The sequence below is a fragment of the Teleopsis dalmanni genome, chromosome 2 (assembly GCF_002237135.1).
Source record: "Teleopsis dalmanni isolate 2A chromosome 2, ASM223713v2, whole genome shotgun sequence".
NCBI classification, from domain to species: Eukaryota; Metazoa; Arthropoda; class Insecta; order Diptera; family Diopsidae; genus Teleopsis; species Teleopsis dalmanni.
Window position 1 is genome coordinate 131,156,428 of NC_051847.1, and position 27,451 is coordinate 131,183,878.

Here is a 27,451-nt window from a genome sequence, read left to right on the forward strand (position 1 = left end):
AAATTTGTAATATTGTTGTTGCACGTACACATGTATGAAGTTAATAGTTTAAATAAATTATTAAAATTGTTGCGTTAAATAACTTATACAAGTTTTGTTTTACATTCATTTAAATATTAATTATTTTTTGTATTTTTACATGTTTAATTGAGAAGTTGCCCTCCTCCTCTCTTAATATTATTTACTATATTTATTATATATGGTTTTTCTTATGTTTGCTTTTTTTTATTAATAAGGATTATCTCACGCAGTTGCATTTTTAAGATGTAACAATTTAACTTTTAATTCTGCAAATGTTGGTCTCTTAATAGGATTTAAGTCCCAAGACTGACGCATCATTTCGTATATTTCAGGTGGGCAACCTTCTGGTGCTTCCATTTTGTAACCAACTTCAACATGCTTAACAACTTCAGAGAGAGGCTAAAAATAAATAATAATTTTTGATTAATTATGAAATAATATATATGTTATAAATATTATAATATTCTGAATTTTATGTAAGATATAACGTATATATATAATAATATATTATTATCATTAATAATTAATGATAGTATTATTAATTATTAATAAATAAATAATGTGCTGTTTTCATTAAAAACTAGGGCTTAGATTCGGAACTAAACTGTAAACCGAAAGAATCAATATTGTTGCATATTGTCGAAGTTCCAAGAACGACCGGGTCTACGTTCCGGAACCACTCGTCAATCTCGACGACCAACACCACCCAAAGTGACTTTACAAGCAAGTTCTAACGGGTTACAACAACAACAGCATATTGTTGTCAGGAAGAAACCCGACTACTGCTTAGTTATATACTATATACATATATTATATTGAGTTTATGTATTCCTCTATAGCTGAAACCTTGAGGAAAATAGTTAAAAATATAAAAACACTTTTATTTATAGAGGTATAAAATTTTTTCATTGAATAAATAAAAAACTCTTTTCAATAGAATGAAAGAAATAATTTCATGACATTATAATTATGTCGAACAATTTAATATATCAAAAAATCATATATTATCTTCTTTATATAATTAACTTGGACGAAAAACGAAATTTTTGAAAACATTTATTTTCCAACATACTATTAAAATATAGCTTATAAATACAAAACAAAATGTTGTAAGAAAATATAACAAATATTTTATTATTAATTAAATAACCATAAAGTTGTTTTGAATATTGATAAATATTCATCATCAGTCGTCTTTAGAAATATGCAAGTTTAATATTCCGTATATAATCTTACATAAGATCTATAATTTTACCTTGCCATATTATACGGAAGCGAAACATAGCATTTAACACTGGTATCAATTTAAAAACTACAATGTTGTGGTAACAGTAGTGTCCGGCTGTGGAGTGCTACTGCACAGAAACCAATTGTACATTAAATACGAATTCGAAAATTTAGATGGTTGGGCCATACACTGCGGAAAAATACAGAAGATGTAACATATCCCATACTATCTTGGAACCCTTAAGACAAAAGGTCGCAAAGCAGACCACGCAATACTTAGCGCAGAACCATAAAACGGAAAACAAATAAGTCAATAATTGAACTAAGATGCATAGCAAGAGATGGTAAAATTGGAATAACTTTTTTTAGAAATTTATGTGAATAGGCTAAGTTTGTACAATCTGATATTGTAATAAACATGCTGATAATAATAATATAATCTTAGAACTGCAATTGTTATATTTAGAAACTTGAAAACGGAAACCTGTGAAATTTGAAACATTTACTCGAGCGTTAATGACACAACACAAATGCTACATAAATTTACGTTGTTTAAATTATAAAAAAAGTAATAAAATATTATTATTTTTTTTAACCACTACAAACTAGTTACTGTGCTAATATTATATTATTTTATTTAAAAATAAAATTACAAAAAGCCGTAGATACTTACGATTCTAGGATAAGGAACTCTACCAAACGAATAAATCTCCCAAAGCAATATTCCAAAACTCCACATATCTGATTTATTTGAGAAACGCTATAAATATACAATAAAAAATATATTCATAAATAATTAAATGATCTCGAGTTTTAACTACTTACGCCATTTTTTAGAGCTTCGGGTGCTGTCCACTTAATTGGTAATTTACCAACATCTAAATTATAATAACATTCTTCGCGTGCTAAGCCAAAATCTGACACCTTAGCAACACAATCCTCTGAAATTAAAACATTACGGGCTGCCAAATCACGATGTACAACTTTTTTGGCTTCTAAATATTCCATGCCTGAAGCCGTGTCACTGAAAAAAGTTTCAAATATATTATTATATACCCGCAAATAAACAGTTCTATTTGAAAACATACTAGGCAAAATTGATTTGATCTTTTTTCGTTATATGTTGCCGTCCCCGCGACCTTAAGTAATCAACCAGTGATCCTTTGCTCATGTACTCTGTTACTAAATAAAGATGTTTACTTGTAAATACGAGACCAATAAACTTTACAAGATTTTCATGTTCCAAAGTGCTATAAATAAATTATAATAATAATTTTTTTGAAATTAATTTTAAATCTTAAGGAATTTGGAAAACTTACGTCATAACAGAAGCTTCCGCTAAAAACTTTTGTACAGCTCCTTCATCCTTAAGCATTTTTACAGCAACTTTCTCATTGCGCAATATTCCTAGCAACACATCACCAAACTCGCCTTTTCCAATGCTTTCACGCAACTGTAAATCAGCTTCGGGTATAACCCAACCTTTGTCCACAAAATCTTTAGAATTTATACAGAACTCTTGTTTGCCTTTCTTTGGTAAACACTTAATGAGTTGTGTGCACAAACCATCAGCATCAGCTTCGTAATGCTAAAAGAATTGAAAATATTCACGTTCGATTATACATTAATTACAATAAAAATTATTAATAATAAATAATTATTATTCTATTAAAGGGACAAGACACAACGACGCAAAATAAAAATCTTGAAATCGAAATGATGATCTCTTATACAAAGATATAGATAAATTATCTGGTTCACAACATAGCGAGACTCTGAATCTCGAAAGAACACGTCGGTGAGGATCTCCGATAAAGTAATCAAGTTGAGGATTAATTGCATTTAATGAGGGAGACTGGATAAGGCACACATGCAACAAAGCCATCTGGAGAGGAATGCTCCTGTAGACCTAACTTCGGTTAGATATATACTTTTTTCTCAAAAACTTAAATAACTTAACAGCATCGCTTTCTTGTAATCGCAATGCATAGCACTTAAGAAGAGTAATCACTTAACTATATAAATTTGATTTATTATTTAATTCTTGTACAATTATCTCCAGAACTATATTTATAATATTTTTTGAAGAATCTTAAGACTATTCCAGAGGTTATTTTATTACTTATGTTTAATTCTCTTTTTGTAGCCCAAGGTCGAAGAGATCTACTAAGTGCAATCTCTTAAATCTTTTAGTTTAAGCTAAGTTGGTCATACGTTAGTTAATACAAACTTAGTTTGTTTATTTTTTTTCTATATCAGAGTTTTACACTTCTCAGATTATAGCACATTTTATCTCTGCGTGACATACTGGCTAGACACTTCACTGTTGTTTAAGTTTTTAGGGGTGTATACGCGGTCATAATAAATCATGTTTTAATTTTTTTTTTTTGATTTCTACTATTTTTACTTATATTTATGTCTGATACCTAAGGAGACAAAATTGAGGTTTTCTAGATTATTTAATATTATTAGTTTAATACTTACAGCCACTAGTTGTCCTAAATTTTCAAAGTATTCCTCATCGTCAATGGTTAATTTATTTTCTAAGTATTTTACACGATAATGTTCCACTTTGCCTTGAAAGCAGACGCATAATGTGTAATCACCAGGGAAGTTTGTTGATTCTCGAACCAAGAAGAGACCATCGTCACGGGGTTGCAATAGGTGTTCTGCTTCGTCGCGTGTAATACTACCATGAAACCAACTACAAAAAAATAAATTTTTTATTTATTTATTGTAATTTTTTATTATGTGATATAGATCTTCTTATGTTATAAGACAAAAAATTTTCCGTTACGTCGATTTGACAATGGATTAATGTAGGCAATTGTAAGTACTTTACATTGATTGAATTTTCCGATACGCCGATTTGACAAGGGATTTAGGTAGTCAATTGTAAGTATTTTACATTGGTTATATACTAATAAAAAAAATACTTCACACGCCATCTATCGCGAATTAGTATATGCAATTTTTATATTGACTATGTAAATGATGACCTGGGTAACTACTTGTTTTTGATCGTTTTCATAAAAAATTTTTAAAAAGTTTAAAGTCCTAAATCTCGAAAACTAAGTTACATACACACAAGGTATCGTGGAAAAAATTGTTAAAAATATATATCTTTACTGTAAATCCATTGTCAAATGTGCATTATCGAGAAATCACAATCGTGTAAAGTATATTTTAGTAATCCGTACTTATGAAATATTGGTGGATAGTTTATATTAAACTTCATGTATAAAAAAAATTAATATAAATTTATTAATTAAAATATTTTGTATATTACAACTATCAAGCACAAATGCAAATAATCAAGTGCAAACAATGAAAGAAATTGCAAATAATATTTTTAATTATGTGTGCTGATAAAACTACGATAAGATAAGCCATTTAGCGAAAGTGTTGATTACATATAGAATTTTTTACAAATCCAAGTTAAACATTTAGCGTTTGGCCTAGAAAATTTATTGTCACTTAAGCGCATTTTTATAGTTTAATTAGTTTACAGCTTTACAGCTTCCAAACATTTGCAATAACAAAATATTTTAATTAAAATCAACAATACGAAATAGCACTTAAACTAATTAACTTACGGCATTGCATTCAATTTGACTTCGCATTTCCTTTGTTGCTGTTGCTGCTGCTGCTGTTGTATTGTTGGCACCATTGCACTAGTTGGCGACAGCGATGAGCTGCCCGTATTCGCCCACGATGTGCCATTACCTCCATTTATGTCAAAACTGTGCAAAGAAGTTGACATACCCGTTGTAGCAGAATTTGTCTGTTGTTGCTGTTGTTGTGAAGAAGTCAATGATGTTGGCTGCAATTGATGCTGTTGTACTGTTGTATGTAGCAACATATTGCTGCCATGCAGCGCACTATTGGCGACACTTAGATTTTTTGGTGGTAGGCCTCTTTCATGCAATGAGAGCGCGTTATGCGTATTTTGACCAACTAAATGTGCCGCATTCATTGATGACGACATTAAATTGTTATTAGAATTATTGGAAGAGAGCAACTGCAAATGTTGCTGTTGTTGTTGTTGTGTTATTGCTGCAACAGCTGCCGCTGTACAATTTGTTGCGCCTGTTGCAGTCGTTTGTTGTTGCGATGGTGGCGCAAATGTGGATAATATGTGACCGTGGGAGTGTGCATGGGGATGTTGCTGCAATTGTTGCGTTTGTGTTGTGGTAGCTGCTAATTGTTGTTGATGCTGATGTTGATTAGGTGATTTAGGTGAATGATTGGAAGCGGATGTTATTAAATTATGACTATTAAGTGCATGCGAGGATAAATGAATCGCATTGTGGTGCTGACTCTGCGAAAAATAAATTACAATTTAATATACTAATATTATCAATTAAATGAATATATTTTACTTACCACATTATTATGATGATGCGGCGGTATACTTGGGGGTACAATATGTGGCTGTGACTGGCTTAATTGCTGCTGATGTAACAAACCGCTAACACCAGCTGCTGGCACAATATTACTGCCAGCCAGTAATGCACCAGCTGCACTATTACCGACTAAACCGCTACCACTTACATTCGGCTGCGGTGCTGGTCGTTTATTGTGACGTAGTGGTGCTGTTGGTGGCATTTGATGCCCGGTGGATTGTAAAAACCATGGATCACCTGCTGAATTAGTCGCCACTGTTACTGAAGGTTGTGAAAAACCACGATGATGACCAACGACTGATGTTTGTCCGCTTTGTGTTGCTGTAGCGTGACTGTTCATAACTGTTGCTGCTACTATCGTTGCAGTCGGCAGTTCTGCCTTCGGTGGTGTTAGTATACCACTTGTTTTATCCTCACAGTTTTTATTGTTAACTAACGTTGGAGGCGATGATTTTACTTTTGCTACAGAGGATTTTTTAAGTGGTTTTATATCGACAGTTTTTGCACCAATCCGTATATCTAATGAGGATGATATCGTTTTTTTATCGTCTATGTTCAATTGCTGCTGTTCCTGTTTCTGCTTATTTTGCTGGCGTTGTTTGAGTTTTGATTTATTTTCTAATGGTTGCCTTTCCAACGTTTTAGTATTTTCATTCAGTGAAGTCTCTTCGTCTGCAAGTTAAGATAACAAATTTGATAAGTTAATATATGTTATTAATAACAACAAAATATTAATTAAATTTATTTATTCAATGTGGGGTTTATCTATATAGATAAATTATATTTTTAAAAATATATATTACGATTATTTATATGATATCTAAATGTCCATACAATTTTTTAGTACTTCTTCTTTTTTATACAGTTTAGTTCTCTATTCTGAAACGCAACTTTATATAAACTAGACTTGTCTTAGAATGGACTCGAATGCAATGAAAAATTTATCATTTCTTACTTGTATTGAAAATAATTTTTCAAAATATTTAAATATATTAACATGCGCTAATAATAACAATACAACAACAGTACAACTGTAACACATAAAGAACAGATAACTTTTTCAAGTTCAAATACGTACATATTTTATTTAAAATGCTAATTTTAATTTGAGTTAAAATGCGAAATGGTTTAGAAGTGAACATGACATTAAATATTTTAAAAATGTATAGCAAGTTAATCTCGAATTAAGAAACACAATTTAGCATCACTGAAAACAGCTGTACATTAAACGAAGTATTTGTTATACATATTTATATATCTAAACCAGACGGGAAAAAGTCTGGTTATAAAAATTATAAGCGCTTATAATTAATTATAGTTTTATTACATTAAGGAGACTTTCTAATTCATAACGAAATTGTCATTCTAATATAAAATAATAATAGAAATTAATAACAGAGGAATACATTTGATGATATTCTATAGAATGTTACTACAATAATAATAGAATATATAAAAATAAATTGGGATTAATTGGTTTCTGTAGAATGTTACAATAGTACAATTACAATTACCAGCGTTGTATTGATAAGATTTCTAATTTATAAGATGTTATCACGAAGTACCAAAATATAAAATTCATATAGTCAGAGAAAAAATTAAGTTATCTACATTCTTGGTAACTAGTTAGGTTGGTTCAAGTAGCTCGAATCCTCCTTAATGAGCTAAAAAGCCTTTTTGATTTCATGTAATTTGGTTACATATGACACACACACACATATATATATATATATATATATAAATATAAAATATATGATTTAGAAATACCTATAATAATAATAATTTCTAATAGCGTTTTCGATTAGTAAGTTTTTCACTCGAGATTTACTCTCAGCGTCATTTATCATTTTCAATTATCATTTTCATTTTGAATTAGTTATGTCTAACACTATATTATATGTATTAATCTATCTTAAGCTCTTGAAATTAACACCTGTTTTAAATGATTTCATAGTTACAATACATTTTTTGTTTCAAATTTGATTTTAATTTAAGTTACTGATTTGTCAATATAATAATCAAATATTTAGGTTGCCCAGAATGTTTGATTGGACCACAAAACTATAGCAAAAAGTGTGCAGATTGAGAGCAAATCTAGATTTCTCAATTGAAAATGTTTTTTGATAACATACGAGGGTAATTTGATATGTTAATTTAGTGACTTTTTAAATTAAAAATATTTTATTTATATGCGTCTCCTTTTAGCTTGTTACATTTAGTCGAACTTTTTTATTTCTTTCAAATAATACGTTTTCGTGAAGCTCTTAAAATACGAGTTTGTTTTATTTCTTTATTTCACCCAAATCGAGTCTTACGGTCGAGTCCACTTTTTTCACGTTCGGAAACATAGTCGCAGTGCACTAAATCTGAAAAATATGCAGGATGGGGTAACTGTTCGTAGTCCAATTTTTTCATTCGCGACGGCACTCGTGTGAATAGTCTTGATGGAAGAGCACTTCCATCAATATTAGCCGGTACCCATTTTTCCGGTTACAAAACGGCGATAAAACACGTTCGGATTGGTTTCAAACCTTGGCACACACTCCTGCGAAGTAGTCACATGGCTACGCTTATCGTCAAATTTGAGCAATCGTAGCGCCGATCGCGAGGATAGTGATGTGCCCACTCAGGAACTCCGCGAATCTTACTTGCTGATTTTCTAGTACTATATTATGAATTTTAATTATATCTGGTGTGTATCTTCCTCTTTTTCCACATCGGAATTAAGTAAGCCATTACTTAATCACTAATATTGATGTTCGGGAATGATTCTTTTATACAAAATTTAATGCTTAAAAATCACACGAAATTCTACTTTTACATTTTCATTGAAATTCACGAGGTTGTCTGATTTCAATGGCTATATGATACAACAGCTTGTTTATGATTTTACAATAGACTACATATTAACAGATAATAGTTGACATTAGCAGTGTTGTATATAAAGTAACTAGCCTAAGAAATCATATCATTTATTTGTCTTTTAGTTGATGACGGACCTTAAATCAGCATATCTTCCTGAGAATCCAGAAGTGGACTTGAGGATAGTTAGGGCCATCATGCCAGACCTTGTCAAAGCCTTTGGATATGTCAAATATAATCATCCCGGTTGACTCCCGTTTAATTAGAGCGGTTTGTATCAGCTGCGCAGTTTTGGCTAGTTGTAGTTCCGTAGAGAGATTATCCGTAAACCCGAATTGTTCGTCAGGAAGTATATTTAGTGCATTCACCGCTGTTTTAAGCCTAGATTACTCGATCTGCCAATTTCCCCATAGTTGGGAGCAGTCTGATAGGACGCAAGTTCTGCGAAAATGAATGACTCTTGTCCGGTTTAGGAAACACTACAACCGAGGCCATATTCCAGGCCTTTGGAAAATCGCCAAGCCTAAGCATGCAATTGATGATGTTAACGATGCATTGTAACTACTGTGTCAGTTCAAAAATTAACTGATATATCAAACTACCCTCGTGCAACTGATGAAACTAGGAGCAGTTTCCATATTTTATTAAAGTTAAGTTAATATAAGTTAATATAATATAAGTAATCTATTATCTATGTTAAGATTAATATATGTACATTCTAATTTTTGCATAAATATTTCAATTATTTTTATTTTTAGTCATAAAAACAAAATTTCTTTTAATTTATAAATCATACTTCCACAGATAACACAGATAATAGAGACGTGCGCTGTCAGATTCAGAATAAGAGTCACAGTCAAGGTTAACTGAGGCGTGATTAAGCATGGCTTACTCACAAAGGAAATAATTTTAAATGTTATTATTATTTTGCTACTTGATTTATGCACAAAATAATTTAAGCTAAGCATTCAGTAGCGATGTAAGCAAATTATATAAACAAACAATGGAAACAGCTGACATTAAAAATCATGTGTTAAATCTAAAAAAATAAATAGATATTTTTCATTTATGTACATTTGTGGCTCAGTTCATTCCCATAACAAATTTTTTACTTAGAAGATGAAATGCGTTTTTAAATTTGAAAATGAAAACAATTCTAATTCGGATGTTTTCTACTATAGATAAATCATTTGTATAGGTATAATTCGGGTGTGTGTTCTAGTATAACATAAGTAAATCATTCGTATATATAACTCATATACATATATAAACTGTATAATACATGCGTTGTACAAATTAAGTATTATTTTTCTCACATTTGTTGCTTTTGTTTTTGGTTTTAATTAATTTTTCCTTTTTTGAGATTGCCTTGCCGTTTTGCATAAATTAACAAAAATAAACTTTACAAAGTTTAAGCTACTAAACAAATGACTAAATCAGGTATGTTTACAATTTTTTGCGTCGTTTGTTTTTTTTTTTTAATTGAATTTCCGGTCGTTCCCTGTCATTTTTATCTTCAATAACGAAAAAGTAAGTTTTTGAGAATTTCCGTTTCGTTGATTTGACTTTTATAGGAAAATGGCTTCAAAAGTAGTTTACATTAAGTTAACGTTTAGCTGCCAGTGTATTTGAGAATGAACCGTCAGAATAACGCCCATACACCTCGTTGTGCTTTCGTTGCGTTAATATTATTTTAAGTGACACTTAAAGTTAGTTTTGAGTTGCAACTGAATTCTTATTAACACAAATAGTAAAGAACAAATTGTCTAACATATAAACACTATGACTCAACCAGAAACTGATAGCTTTACTTATAATAAACTGAACACTAGCAAGACAAATAATTAATATATGGCCGTTATATGCGGGTGGCAATCTGGTGCAAAAATATTCTCGGCGCCATTGAGAGATACATCTTGCTTAAAACGGTTATGACAAACAATGAGAGTGTAGGCCACATTTTAAATAAGATGCTTTGAATTTTCATATTAAAAGTAATTAATTAATATATCTTGTTACAGAAATCGACTCCCATACCATCAATACATATCTTTCATAGTTTGTATGGTATTTACATAGTTGGTATCGTTGTATTAGAACTTGACATAATCTATTTACAAATTGGGGTTTTTTTAGCAGAGCATGCATCATCTTTTCATATCATCAGAATCCAACAACAACTATGGGCTATGGCATAAAATTATTAAGAAATATTGAATACTGTCTTACGAGATATGATTACTTGTTTAATGTTAATAAAATTAATAAGTGACGAAATGTGTAAGGTCTTCGAACTATAAAATAACAATACTCCTTAAGTTGGAAGCTCGTAAACAGACATTTTTCTTTTTCCTTTTAATAGGCATAACTTATAAAGATATCAATCTTATGCTCGATTTACTAAAGGATCACTATCTATCATACCGGAAACCATACCAAAACATTAAGTATTGCCTTTATATGAGGAGAATGATTTACATCGGATTTATTATTGGTCTTTAATGGGAAGTATAGATTAAACAAGTTGCATTTTGAAAAGTTTTGTGATTTGCAAGACTTGAAAGCAAATTGATTTGATATTTATAGGGTACAATTATTAGCTAATATGTTGTAATTAATTCTTTGAAGCACCGTACTATTCTATCTTATGGAATTGCTGAATATTGAGATTAATAATGTAAGATATGGAACTCATCACTAAAGATCTGATTAGCTATAATAAGTGAAATAGTTTAAAATTTTATGAATCTCTAGAAACGGATCACATTTATCTGGCGCATATACAAAATAAACCAGACAGTTCACAAAACAGATATTTGTAGCATGAACTTTGACTGAGAAAAAGCTTTTTTCTGGACTTTCACAATCTTTGCGGACACAATCCTAAATTGGACAAAATTCGTACTAGTCAGCTTATTCAGCTAAAGTAAAACCAATTCAGTAGTACGGTGTTAGTGGTGGCAGGTATTATTAACACACGTATTAGGAAAGCATGCAATAAGACTTGCTCTATCCTTTAGCACCTTGTTAAACACACAAGTATCTTGGAATCCATGTGAATCTGTGGTTGAGGATGAAATTGCACTCCAACTCCTTTGCCACTGAACACCACTGGTGAAAAGAAGCGGTTCAAAATCTTTGTGGCTCTTTTTTTAACTGCCCTGCTATAAGCTGTCATTATTTATAATTAGAGATATGGGCAAGTTTATAGACTTTTAAGGTTGGTTAATTTTTACTTGAGTGAAGAGTAACCAACCTCTTCTCAAAGAGACCCCGTTCATGTAATAGATGTTTGGGACTTCTACCTTCAAGGTGGTTCTTTAGGTTTAGCGAACGAACAGTGTTTCATCATGAAGTAACATGAAGGGCTATTATTTGTGCTTAAGTGAGCTACACCAACGTAATTTAACCTAGGTTTACTTAGAAATAATGTATTAGTCAAAGCAAATATCAAGGACTGTCAAGGATTTACGTCTTAAAGAGGTTTATGTCTTTTTTATTTAGATTTTTTATAAAATTTCGAAGATATATGTAGTTCAATACTGCTACTAGGAGTTTTGTAGGCGTAATAATATAGTTTTACATTTTAAAATAAATACTTATACAACTTATATACATATGTCACCTGATACACTTGTAAATTAATTAACCCGACCACTTGTATTCATTTATAGAGCGAAATAATATACTATGAGTGTCTGAAATGATTTAAATGTCATGAGAAATACACTTAAATTGAAATTGGCATTAGCTTGAAGCAATAGCTTTATATTTTTGAGAGTATCTCTGTACAAACAAAAACCATAAAAAGTGATTGCAGTACTGGTATGTGAATAGATTTTAATTAAATAAAATGGAAACATGATTTGAATATGAAATTTCAGTAGCTTTGTAAAAATTGCTGTCAATAAAATTGTCAATCTGCCATACAACCAATAACCATTAACCAGTAGCAGTTAAGTTTGAAATGAACTCATTTGTCATTTTACGCAACTGAAGCCAAAAAATATACAACTAGTAAACTGCTTCAAATTGATTGAAATGCAAAATTACATTGTGCATTCAATATTTATGGTTCATTGGCTATACGTTCTGTGAAAATACACACCTCGATACTCTTCTCATTTTTGTAAGTTAGACGACATACGAATTTGTGTATCTTCCACATGTTAAAATTAACTTTGTTACTTTGTTACTTTGTCAGTGGTATTCAGTCGCATTCGCTGAGGAGCGTATTGGAGCGATACAACAATTCTTAGTACTTTGCAATGCGGTTTTGTAGTGGAATTACCTTAGTACTTGTATTAAATATCAGCACATATACTAGTATTCAGTGAGTATTTAGGTTATAATGTAAATGTACAAAGACTTGTAAACTAATTGGATTTTATGCAAAATTTTAGTTTGGTTTTGATGCGATTTCAATTGCTATACTCTCTGTTAGTCAAGTAGAATTTGATATATATTTTGACCACAAAAAAATTGATATATAGTACATAAATTGATATGATTTTAATCAGATCTTTCGCTCAGTAGGTGGCGGCTGATTTTATTGTAGCTTTAATCATTAATAAAGTAGGTGAGATTTGTATCCCACACATGAGAGCGGCAAATAATCGAGTTTTTCTCACAACACTATTTTGTCTGGTAATTTTTTTTATCTCATAATTTTTTTTTGCTTGATTTCTTTGTCTTGGTTGTAATTAGTGCAGTTTCCTTCTTCTGAGGCTTTTTTAAGCAATTTAAGCTGTTTGTGGTTTTCCTGAGCATTCAACTTTAAAGTTTGTATGTTCGTTCATTCATTCATTCATACATTACAAACATTACAACATTACAACATTACAATGGAGTTGGAAATTTTTACTCATTCATGCTTTATGCATGACTGTTACTTCCATGATTCTTTCACCTTTGTGGAGTACATTGTGTGCAGGTTGCTGTTTTATTATATTTTCATTTTTTTCACAACACTTTCCACTTTTACAATAAGTCATACGAAAACTTACTAGTGCCTTTGGAAATGAAACAACAGCATAAAAAATACATTAAAAAAGTTCAAGTATTGTTAACACATGAGGAACCCGGGCATGAAGAAAAGATACGAGAAAAAAATATTGAAAGAACAATAAGGAAGCTTCAAAGGTTCTCACGTACTTATTTGGTGAAGTACGGGCAAGCATTTCGTTTGCTTTTTTCCGGTGAGGAGTGCATAAATATGCGATATGCAACATGCAACGGTTGCTCGGAATATCTTAAGCGGATTTCAGAGCACGCGTGCAGCACATACGAGTGCAAACAAACCTAATTCGAATTTAATTCTATTTTTAATGATTATTTTACAATATTTCTGAACTAAGCTAAGATTATGTCGGAATTTCATTAGAAAATTTACAGGTGCCAATAAAATATATATTGCATACTTATATTAAATATCATCATTTTAGTTATCAGAATAAATAAAAATGTCTTCTTCATAAGAAGAAATAATAAATAAACATGCTTTAAACATTTTCAATATTTACAAAGTATTTATTTTATTAATGATATGCACTGACATTTTCACATTGGAAGACAGCCGACAGTTAGATCTTAATAACTTATTGTATGGTAATTAGAAAAAATGTACCATAAGAATTACAACACATTAGTAATTCTACCTAGTACTAATTTAGCAAATGTTATTTAACTAAATAAACAATAAAAAAAATTCACATAACCCAATAACCGAATGACCCCTTGCGAAAAATATTTTGCAAGGGATTTAGATGATTTTTTCAACTGAGACACTACGCTTTCTTAATTTAATCAACTTTTTATGTTTATTTTTCGTTTCTAAGCTATTCGTAAATAAAAAAATATATCTATACCTATATATATATATTACGCAGTCAAATTTAGAAATTACCAAAACCCATTTGCAAGTAATTTCACCTAAAGCACTGGAACCCAACGACTCAAACGGAACTATATTAACCCGGTTATTAAAGAATAACGCCTGAAATGGAGACGATATTGGACGAAACTTTAGCTAAGGACAATTAACTATCTATTTTATTTTTTATACTACTGCTATTAGTAGGGATAACTTATTGTTATATAGTAGTATAGTAGAAAATCGCAGAAGTGACTGTAAGTATAAAAAGATAGGGAGCATTCAAGAATCATAAGAAAAAATAACAATAATTATAAAGGCAATATACAAAACAGTAATAGATGATAACACTGGACACTAATCGATTTTTATAACACAGTTTAGTAAATTTTTAATAATATAAATGAACACCTATTTTTGTGACAGTTGGAAAGAAAACTTTTCTTTTTTTTCTTTTTTTTTTCTTTTTTTTTTCTTTTTTTTTTCTTTTTTCGTCATCTTTTTGGTGTGTGGTGTTATGCGCACAGGCCTTAGTAAATTTTAACCTCCTAAATCTATCTAACTAAATCAAATATTAATTTAATTCTCAGAAATCAATCCATAGTATCCAGGGCATATGAGCAAATATGCAATACAAATATGTGTTGATAGTAAACCAAAGCTTTTTGTAAAAAAATTTTAAATTCTTTACTAAACTAATAAAGTTCCACAGTGGAAACATTGTTAATGCTTTTCTTACATTTATGTTTTAAAACATAAAAATTAATAAGTTATAGTCAAAACACAACATTATTATTCTAGAAATTATACAACAACCATACATCAATATTTTAAAGATTTGTATCAACAATAATAAACGGATGGGTTTAAGTCTAAACAAATCAAATATGCATATATTTCAAGGTAATAAAATTTAATAGAAAAGAATAGAATACAAAAGAATAGAATACAAAAGAATAGAATAGAATAGAATAGAATAGAAAAGAATAGAAAAGAATAAAATAAAATGTATCAAAATAAAATAGAATAGAAAATAACACATTAAAATGTATAGACTAGAATACAATAGAATAGAATAGAATAATATAGATGCAACAAAGTAATAAACGAAATTCTAACAAAAGTTTTGATTGAATTGGCATTACTTAGGTCTTTTTTTTTAAATTTTCGAATTATATAATTAATTCACATTATAGTTAAACACGCTGGTCTTTGAGTTCAAAACTGTCAATTTCAGTTGAACTTTTTTATAATTTTAATAAATAATTTTAAATTTTTATTAAAAAATTATAAAAGTTTTTTCACATAAGATAAAACTCAGAGTATTAATGATGTCCAATTAAAAGTAATAATATAAAAGTTTCCAAATAACATATATATACTACTATATATACTAAATAATATATATTTATTAAGTGCGAATATCTAGCTTGAAGATAAGGTATAAAAAAATTAAAATAGAAAAAAAATTTATTTATTTTAGATGTTATGGTAACAAAGTCTGGTTTAATACCTTCAAATAACATTATTTTGGATTGTTTTTTTTTTTTTTGGATTGAATACTTATTTCCAGAATAGTTTACTGACAAAAAATTTATTAATACTTTTGAAATATTTTTGAGTTTTAAAGTATTGTTTAAAACTATACACAACTATATTAAATGCATAGTTTATGACTAAAATATATTACTGAATTGTAGAAGTGATCTATAACATTTAGTACAAAGCAATTAAGATATCTTGGTGGATGATGTTTCTTTAAACCCTATGGTTAATGTAAACTGGTAGCATAAGAAATTATATATTTTCTTTTGTTTGATTTTAACATTTATTCGATGTTAATAGAAATGAAGTGGGTCTCATACTCTAGATAAAGTTGGTAAGACTACAGTCAAAATGCGTATTATGAATGATAATTATCATAGTGACTTAAAGGTTTAATCATTTTTAACATATATTGAAGTGTGATATTATTAAGTTGCAATAAAGTAATAAAAGTGGTAATAATTCATAATTTGTATAAAAATAAATACAATTGCGTGCTCCTTCTTCTTTTATGTTTTTTCGAAGATGTTTTTAAGAGTTCTATAGAAAAAGAATTCCTTATAAAAGTTAAATTGTATTTGTTTTTTTACCATATTATTTATAGGGTAGTTGGAGTACATTTAAGATAAATGCTTATTGTAATTTCATCTTCATTTCAGCGAAATTAAGTTGTTTTTTCCATACAAAATTCAGTTTTAAGGTTAGAACGAAATTAAGGAAAATGGTCTTAATTTCGTTGAAACGAAGGTTAAAATTTATACTACGTTCAGACACACCTTAATTTCGCAAAAAATCTTAATTTCATCTTCCTTTCAGCGAAATTAAGTTGATTTTGCCATACAAAATTCGTTTTAAGGTGAGAATGAAATTAGGGAAAATTACCTTAATTTTGTTGAAACGAAGACTGAAATTAATGGACATTTCAAATGCAACTATGCAAAAGATAAATTTCAAGCAAAAGATAAAGTTGAGATAACGAAAAAGTGATATTTTTGTTAAATAAATGTCAATGACACTGTTATTTAATTGTTATTTATTTAAAATAGAGTGAAAAATAATAATTCACATTCCTAAAATCCACTAAAGCTAATAAAACTTCTGAATGTCATCCTTTATAGTTATAATAATCAACTACAAATGGTGGTTGGAGCATGTAATTTTTAACATTCGATTAGTAAACAAAAAATATATGATTTTCTTAATTTGGGGCAGTATAACACTCTCGAAATTAACTTAATTTTATTTTTACGAAATTAAGGAAATATGGCAGTCTGAATATAGTATTAGTTTCCAAATAAGAATATTGAATAAACATTTATAAAAAAGAACTGTCTGCAAGAATCTCTTAGAAAAATCAAAACAAAACAAGTTCTCCTAAAATAGATTAGGTATGATCCACTAAATCAGTGGATCTTTTAAAACAAATGACGCATAACTCTAACTGTGTTCAATTTGTAACAACTGGAAAATTTTAAATGGATAGACATACAAACTCGTGACATACAAATTGTGTGTTTTTTATTATAAAACATTAAAATTCATGTTTTCTTCTGTATAGTAATAATACTCAGAAAAATTGACGCACGAATTTAAAGAAGTTCTTATTTTATTATTTTAAGTCGTAATTAAATCATTGTTTTAGTTAATACGAGATTAGGGATCATATTGTTTGGTGAAGTTATCATACGCATGTTCTTCTTGATATAAATATTAATTTAATGTAAGTAAATGTATAAAAAAATATTTATTCGTAGTCTTTGAATTACCAGAATTCAAAAAAAATATATAATTTTGTTAACCTAGTTTCGGTATATGTTAAATATTATACTACGCATAATAAGACATATCCTCTTTTACCTTTAAATACCTTAACACTGTGTTGAAAGGTGTTGAAAATGTGACATAAGTAAATGAAGTATTCGTGTGTAAATCTTCTACATTCTGGCAATATTTATGCATTTAACATTTACACGTATTAGTCATTTTGCCATTTAAAGACGCAATAAAAAATTTGTTTACAAACTTATAAACAAATAAGTAGAAAAATTACTCACAATGAGCTACAATAGTTTATATAATTAAATAAAATTTATAATTGCTTTTGTTACCTAATCGTATTGCTTTTCTATAATGTGAATCAATTATATCCGAACAGTATAATTACAATGAGTACCAATTAAAATAAAAAAAATATGCAAATATTTTCAATTTTAATTCATGTCACATGCGATATAAATAATAATACATCTTTCGCAACGCATTTTCATGCGCATTTCTATCTGTTAGTTTAACTTATATAAAAAGTATAATATGTATAACATATATATATATATTAAGATAAATTTCAGATCAGAAGTATAAATTGTAATATCAGCAATTGTTATTTTATATTTCAATTTCAATAATTTATTATTATTACGAATTTTAAATAAATGAATATGACTCAACGTGCAGTTTGCGATGAGAAAAATTTCTTAAAAACCTCCAGATTCAATAATTTTTTATTTGTATAAAAATTTATTTATGAATTTTTTTTAATTGTTCACACGTTTTCTATTATATTAGAAAATTTGAATATTTATTTCTTTACAATAATAAAATTTAAGCAAATTTATTTAGAAACTTTTTTATTACTTACACGTTATCTACTAAAATAATTTCAAAGTTTTTGAAGTGCAGTTATTTGTACAACTGTGCAATTTTATATTAAATATAGTATAGTATGTTCTTGATAATCCGAACACGCAATCATCCGAATATCGCTATAATTGGGATACCGCACTTACATTCATTGTAATCTAAATAATCTAAACACAACGGAAAAAATATTATCTCAATTATCTCAACTATTTATAAAATATTCATAAATTATTTTAAAAACTAAGATCTGTTTAAAAATGAATCTAAAATGCAAATTTTCAAAACTCCATATTTCGTTCTTTTCAGCTCTTATTTATATAATTTGAAGACTCGATAATTCGTACATATTGTACGATCTCAATTATCTCAACTATATAAAATGTGCTCATATAATAGCTCGTATTCATATAATTTGAGCACTCAATAATTCGTACATACTGATTTCTAAGTTATTTCTTTTGTATATTAATATTATTATTATTATTTTTGTTTCTATGAGTTCTAGTACATTTAATTATAAAATTAATATTGCAATATGTACTTCTGCGAGGTATTACTTAGAAACAGACACAATCGATATAATATGTGATGGTTTTATAATAACTCATTAGTATTTTATTATAATATAAGTAAATATAAACATTTCTCGGTAAACCGGATAACTATTCGAACTTAATTGTTCGAATAATCGAGAGCATATCTTTCACTTGAATTTTTTTATTATTGCTTATTATAAAAATAATTTTAAATACCTTCATTCGACTTAATATGAAATATTGAAAATAATAAATAAAGTTGAATAAAGTTTTAATAACATGCCTTATTGCTGTGTATTATAATCTTATATTACCACATCACCCATTGATGAGTATTATAATTTTATATGAACACGCTATAATGTATGTGAGTATTTTCCAATTCAGTTTGTCTATAGTAAATTATAGATACCAGTGGAAAGACACGTTCATTTCAAGACACGTGACTCAATTAGGCCCTAAGACAAGTGAACCAGTTGTAACACATTTATCTTCAAGTAAAGATAACTCTACTTTAGACAGAGAAACCGTTGTGAAGAAAGATAGTGTCTTTCTTTAAGAAAGAGAAACCCCAGTCTGGAAATATGTATGGCTTCTGGCAAGTGCTAAATAGTCTAAGTTTTGAATTTTCTTATAATATGTGAGACTCCTCATTTTGCGTAAGATCTCGCTTTTTATTTAATAAAATTGTGTACGAGTAGTAAATAATTCATTCTTTTAAATAATTGTGAAAAATATAAACTTATAGTGTGCGTTTGTTAATTATTATTGGTTGCGAATAAAAAATATTTTTGAAATAATACTGAAATCACTAAAGCAAATGTGTAATGATGAGAAATATAAGGAAAAATACAATAAATATTGTAAATAAAACACCAGAACAGTTTAATGCACTAATTAATACAAATCATATTTGAGCAGTAAAAAATAAAGATAAATATTATAAATATTATAAATAAAGAAATAAATATTAATATATAAATATATAAATACATATAATTAAGAGTAAATTTAATGATTAATTATAATTTACATGTACTTTAATATAATTTCTACTACAGCAGATTTAATACATTGAACTTATTTGGAAGTTAAGACGTTATTTTAAAATGTTAGGTACATTACCTAATTGATATGTATATGGGGTTAACTATGGGGTTGCACATAGATAGTATAAGCATTTTATGTTAATTCGAAAAAATAATTTAGGGAAAATTTTTTTTATGTTAAATCTAGCACTTAAGTATCTAGTAAGTAATGTCGTTGTTGTAGAAAGTCTTGTGCGAGAGATCATTCTACATAATATAATTTTTTTATTCATATTTTGTTCCCAATAAGATTCAATGATTTCAAACACAACAACTTTAGCGCGAAGAACAGAAAGCTGATCTACAGCCATATAATTAGACCAACAGTACTTTATGGGTGTGTCGCGTATAGCAAAGCTGCCAACTCTACTACAGAAGCTAGAAGTTGCTTAAAGTAAGGCTCTCCGAAGGCTTTTCAAAGTGCCATGGTAACATCCGCACGAATGATATGCTGAGAGACCTTTAAAAAGATCCGGCCAAAAAATACATAAGGTCCTACAGGATGTCCTACTTAGCACTATCTAATCTTAGAGAAATCACTAACCGCAAGGGGCGGTACGCAGATCTTAGATTAGTCACTGAATAATCACGAAGGTTATAAGGAATACTCAAATTAGTCAGTGAGATGGGTGGGACTCTGCAGAAAATCCCCAGGCTCAACATTACATTGCATATTTTTTTGTTAATAATGACATTTGACAAAAAAAAAATATTTTTTCCGTATACTTTGAATAATACTTTGAATAATACTTTGAATAATTTTTTGAATCATTTTCCTTGAGTAAGTAATTATTTTCGGCGGTTTGACAGTTTTTATAAAATCTAAAGTAAGATTGCTTTAAATGTTGCTCCGGGCAATTGCTATTTCGTTCTTTATTTATTTTGAGTAGCAAGCGAAATTTTGATGAATTACGTAATTAAATGCTGGTTAAAACTTCAAAACAACAAACAACAAACAACAAAATTGTTGCTCTTCGCTTAGCATGTAAACAAATCACAGCAAAGTGTTGAGTAATCAAAATAAAACATTTAAGCGAAATATTCGTGCTTTGTTTACAGTATTTAAATGTGTAAAAAACTGAATTAGCAAATAGTAGATGAGATATTAAAATGATGATCATCACAACACAGCGCAGCACTCGTTGTACTACAAGGCAGGGCTCCACCACCATGTTTTATAGATTAATCACGTACGAATTGTGTAGATATTTCGTCTGAAACAATCATTTTCTTTGTTTTATAATTTATTTAAAAAAATTAACTGAAAAATATGAAATAAATTCCAACATACAAAAAAAAAAAATTTTTTAACATTGTTAATTAAATAATTAACAATAAAAAAAAAGTTTGTTATACATATTCATAGTTTTAATAATATACATAAATGTTATCGTTATAATTTTAACTATGTCAGGCAGATGTCTAGCAAAGAATTTGTTTATTATAGAATATATTGAGTTGAGATGTACTGATTAAAGTAGTGAGTTATTTGATGAAAATTTTAATACAATCTTTAAAAGAATATAACGTGAAAATATTTATCATTAATGTCACTAGATAAAGCTGTTTGTTATACATATAGATAAAGTTTTGTATATAACACGTACTCCAAAGTAATAAGTATGGCAATATTGATTGCATCGTTGAGACAGACTTTTCACTAATACACTGTTGAAATTTTTTGAAATTTAAACAAACAAAAGTGAAGATACAGTCCTTCAGGATATTATTGCTACAAACACGTTGGATGCTTTTTACAAAACGCTTTCTTTGGAAAATATATTTTCCAAAAATACAAACAAAAAACACGTCGGACAGACAATATCTAATCACATAAATACAGAAAGTAGTTGTTAATTGAACTGTGATTTTTAGATAAATCATAGATCGGATTTGTCGGTCAATGAGAGCAATTTTTAGTAGCCAATCAATTTGTGCGCACACTCTTCGATAGTGCAAATATTTAACTATAATTCAATAAATTCAACTTGTTAAGATGTGCATTTCTAATTTCATATATTTCATATATATTATATATGAAGATTTTAGCTAATCTTTGATAGTCATAATCATTTATCTAATTACTATTAATGTTAAATCATTTTACCCCTCATAGTCATCATCAACAATCATTATCATTAGTATCAATTATTAGCAATAACTTTATATATTTATATATCTTTGTTCCTATTTTGTGGAATTTTTAAATTTTATCCTGGTCATCTCCTTACCAATCAATTTTAGTGACATAAGTGTGACCCATTTTAAAGTTTCCAGAAGTTGAATTTAAATTTACCTAACAGCACCACAAAATTGAAATTATCAGTAGATAGTCAGTATTAGTAGAAACTACATAAGCTTCTTTTAGGTTCTATAAGTTTCTAATCCACCGAATTTTATTTGTTTACAAGATTTTGAATGTTATTATGGTAATTCAATGATGTCCTTTTATGCTAGAATAAAAACATTTTCGGAATATTTACCATGACTACTTTCATTTAAGTTCAAAACCACGCTAGTAGAATAGCGTAGAATGAATAGTTACTTTAATCAATCTTGCTACAGTTTTAAGGAAGATCAGAAAAGTACTATGCATCTGCTTGTCTTTGTCTAATATATGCACAACGTATATTAAACTAGATAGGTATTTATTTTCTAAAAAATCTAAGTCAGTTGCAAGACCCGTCTTTGAAAAGTATGTAGAATTCAGGTAAGATTTGAAATGAACAACGGAAAGAGTCAGTCAACAGTCTAAGTTGATCGCGACCTTTATAACCTAACCGAAATAGTATGTATCAAATGTTTTCATCCAAGTTTTTAAAACTAACATAATGATGAATTAATTTCAATATGATTTATTACTACTATTGAATTAACTAAATTTTAATGTGATTTTATTTAGAAATAAATATATAATTATAATATTGAATAGATTTATTGTATTAAATAATATTTTATTAAAAAATATTTTATTTTAGTTTTATTTTGACCCACTTAACTATTAAATTTTTACTATAAAAAAAAAATATTTTAAGCAACTTATTAGCCACATTTGTATTCATAATAATTAATAACACGGAAAAGCTATTTTTATTGTTAATTACTTAAATCAATTTGTTTAGTAATTTTGTTATATTTACTTAAAAATGAAACTTAAGTGTGTTTAGTGCTAAAAAGATAAAGTAAAAAATTAAATAATAAATTGTGCAAACTTTAAATAATTGCGAACATTGTGCTCATTTGGTTAAGTAATTATTGTTTAGTTTATGAGTTTTGTTTAATAATAGTATTATGACCATTTTCAAAAATATTTTACAAAACCAAATATTGGTTTCAATTTAGAGCGCTTTAAATGCTACCTAAAAATAGCTAAAAAGTGAATGTTTTTTACGGTATAAAAATATTCAAAATTTGTATAAATAATATTTTTGTTAAACTTACAAAAAAAAAAATTAAATAAAAATATTGATTTAAAATTTTAATCCATGAAATTGTACGTAATAAATTATTAATACAAATATAAAAATTCCAAAATTGGCAACTTGCCCTATTCATCACTGAAATTTAATTAAGTGCGACCATATCGTCAGATCGGCTATAATTTACATGTCACTGGCCAGTAAAATAAGGCTTTGTTTCAATGTCTTTAGAAACAACAACGCAGTTTATTCTCTTTATAATATATAAATAAGGCTTATATGTGTACCATATATATGCAATTAATGTAAATAATTTCAAGTCCTTGACGTCAATTGAAAGAAATTCGCTATATGGTACTTAAAACGATAATGCAATTAAGACCTTAAGTGTCATATTTAGTTAGAGAAAATTGCTTTGCATTGCATGGAAAAATAAATATATTTGCACTTCATAAAACACAAAAAAAAACCGTATTAATTCTTTGATATAATTGTTTCGAATGTGTGTAGAATTTGTAAATCTCAAAATCCACACAATATTATAAATGAAGCTAGAATATTCTATTCCAATATTCTATAAATATACAAATAAAACTTGAAATACTCGTTAAACTTATATCTAAACAAGGGATGCTGTTGTTCTACAATATATATCCATTCAATATTATAAATTATTTATTTATAAATTTTATTGTAATGGCAGCTATATATACTTCAAAATTTACATTAAATGAAGGAAAGAATTTAGCTGTAATACAAGAGAAATTTGTTTTTGACCCTATAGTAAGCGTCGAACTTTCTTCAGACTTGCACATTTCATACAACCAAAGAATAGATATCCCTCTATTATTTTTAAAATTCGTTTGTTTGGATGAGCTTTCAAACAAGTTACATACAACATAAGAACTTCAGAATATTTGCAAAAAATTTTTCGTTAATCACTGACCACTTGTAAATTATCTCTAATATCCTCTCGTTTTGATTTATGTTCCATACTGAGTAAAATTCAAAAACTGCTGATTAACTCTTTTTAGATTTTGTAAAATACTCAAAATAGTTCCCCAACAAACAGTATATAAGTATATATGAGAGATATTCACCCTGTCTTCCAAACTCATTGCAAGGTGCACGAAATTCACAGTTTACGCGAGCTTGCAATGGATAACAACAAAATACACGCACAAAGTGTCTTGCAAATGCTTGCAATCTTGCTATACCTAAACCCATATATGTACGTTTGCAACGAAAGAAAAAACTAAAAACAAAAACAGCTGTTTTGACATCTGTTGCTTCTAATTTGGATATGGTATGCTGCAAAAACAGCTGTTTTATTTTGATATTGCAATTCTGTAACAAACGTGTTCTCGTACTCTTGCAATTTTAGTGTAGCATTCTTGGATTTCGTGCACATTGCAATGACTGCAAGACAGAGTGAATACTCCTATCTATGGAAACAGAATGAAACAAATATTTGTATAGTCTACATAACCAAAAACTGATTTAAATACAGACAATCGCTCTTTTCATATTCTTTATTGGAATATATATATATTATATATATATTATTATATATTTCAACTTAAAGACTTAGGTGCTATATAAGCTGATGAGTCAGACAAAAGTTATCGTTAGAAAAGTGATTAAATTTTATTTATGTAACGAAGCAAAATTAGACACTTAAATATTTGCAACGATGAGTGTACAATACAATGTGCCTGAACGTTAGGATTGGATTTGGAATATAAACTAACGGTTTGAAACTTATACTAAAATCATTAAACACACATAATACTATCATAAATTTCAAATTTCCAATTTTTCTTTTATTCTGAATAGGTTGTAGAAATATGTACACTAACACTAAAATTTGTCAGGTTTAAGGAGAACAATAGCATTTCGATTAACACCTATTATATATATATATAATTTGGTTTATCCTAAACGGTAGTAGAATAAAAAGCAAGTAGTATAAAAATTGGTGAAGAACAATATGAACATTCAGTGTGCAAAATATCCAGAATTTATAATTTAAAAAATGAGCAAATTAAATATCTTGATTGGGAACTAGACTTTATTTTTCTTTTATACTATATTAATAGAATTTTTTTGTTAAAAATTGCAAGCTGGACAGTAAAACTGCATCTTACGTATATACTAATTCTATGTTCTATGTTCAAACAGTGTTTTGCAAAAGTTTTTGACAAGAAACTTCCATTTGTTTTTTGGATTTCGAGGCGTAAATTAGTATTTCGGTAATGGTATTGTTTATTAAATATTTTTTCGTGTCTTATTTATTTAAAGATAATAATTATTTTACTAACCAAACCAGTCATCGCTTAAATCAGCTGCTGCATTTATTGTTGCCAAATTATCATAAAGTTTATCTTTATTTTTTAAAGTGCTTTTTTCATCATTGGAGTATGACTTCGTTAAAGGTTTTTTACTAGAAATTGTAGCTTTATCTGTGGTATCTATTGAAATGTTACCACTACTATTACGATCACTGTTTTGACGATAAATTTTACGTGCTGAACGGATAAAACTAAGCAAACGATTGTCAAAATAACTTTTCGTATTATAGACTTTCTTCGAACCGTTTTCTCCGATTAAAATCGATATAGTAGATGTTTTGGTATTAGAATTTTTTAACACTGGTTTTTTAGCTGTACCGAGATCAGAACATTTATCTGAGAAATAGAATTTAGAGGTAGTTTTTTCGTTATTTTGATTTTTGCAAGCAGCACTTAAACTTTTCCAATTAAAAGGTTTACGCCGATTTTTAGCACTTACAGCATTTTTATAAACATTTTCAAGTTCTTTATGAGTAACACTACTAACACTACGCGAAATACGTCTCGTAGGACCACTATTAATGCTTTTCGTGTTTATTTTTCCGCTGGTATTGTTATCATTATATTTATTAGCATTTAAGACTCCAAGAGTTTCTTTACACCAATAGATATTATTACTGCCAAAATAGTAACGACGACGGGCATCCGTTTTTTTATTATTTCTTAATTTTACTGATGCAGTCGGTGAGGTTTTATAAGATTTTAATTGACTACTGTTATTTTTGACCGAGCTATTAGATGTTAAATGAGAACAAGTTGAAGTAGATGTTGCAGTCTTTGCCTTGTTAGTGTCATTTGTTATTGTTGCAATAATTTTATCTGTTTTAGTTGTTGCTATATTTGAGTGTTTAATTTTGTCAGAACGATTATTTATCGCTTTTAGAGAAACTCTTTGACAATTTTGTTTATCTGATTTTGTATCCGATTTTGTCACTTCATTAGCATTTGATCTATTGATTGAAGCGTTTGTTGTTCTATTTGAATTTGATGTCAAATAAGAGTTGGATTGGATGAACACTCCATCACATGTTATTTTAATTGTTGTAACCATGATATTTTTCACACATATTTGATAAAATTGCAGTTATTGTAATTGAACACTTCAATATATCTTATCAACATTACAAGTATATATTTATATTATTTTCTATAATACAGTTTCAATTCAACTAAAAGAAGTTTTAATAATTTTATTAAATACATAAGGTTAATAACCTAGTTTATTAATTTTTTAAAACCGTTAATACACAATACATAAGAAAATAAAAACAAGTATCCGCTAATTTTTAGGAGAAATTTTGAAAAGTACACAAAATAAATATTATTTACAAATACAAAATACAATTAGAAGAATCAAAACTTTATAATAATAAGCCTTAATAGAAACGAAATTGCAAATTGTGCCACCATATAGAGTAAATGTTATTCCATGAAATTGATTACAACGAAGATAGTATAATATAAAATAGAATAGTATAAAATCC

General features: G+C 28.2%; 1 protein-coding gene across 1 annotated transcript; it reads right to left on the reverse strand.

The window, feature by feature from the left end:
* Window positions 1–27,085, reverse strand: LOC119677921. The gene is made up of 9 exons (XM_038089507.1): window positions 25,938–27,085; window positions 5,635–6,326; window positions 4,845–5,569; window positions 3,733–3,952; window positions 2,568–2,836; window positions 2,337–2,498; window positions 2,074–2,272; window positions 1,922–2,008; window positions 1–420 (listed from the first exon to the last, which is right to left on the reverse strand). Exons 1-9 carry the CDS (start codon window positions 27,016–27,018, stop codon window positions 244–246), a joined length of 3,612 nt encoding a protein of 1,203 aa, XP_037945435.1. The 5' UTR covers window positions 27,019–27,085; the 3' UTR covers window positions 1–243.
* Window positions 27,086–27,451: the final 366 nt, after the last annotated feature.

Bases quoted from the DNA above. Each gene is read 5' to 3' on its own strand.
- LOC119677921 (XM_038089507.1), bottom strand. From the start codon at position 27,018: ATGGTTACAACAATTAAAATAACATGTGATGGAGTGTTCATCCAATCC. The intron at 2,273-2,336 runs GTATGTTTTCAA...AACTTTTTTCAG, and splicing joins GATCAAATCAATTTTGCCTA to TGACACGGCTTCAGGCATGG. The intron at 421-1,921 runs GTAAGTATCTAC...ATTTATTTTTAG, and splicing joins GAGTTCCTTATCCTAGAATC to CCTCTCTCTGAAGTTGTTAA.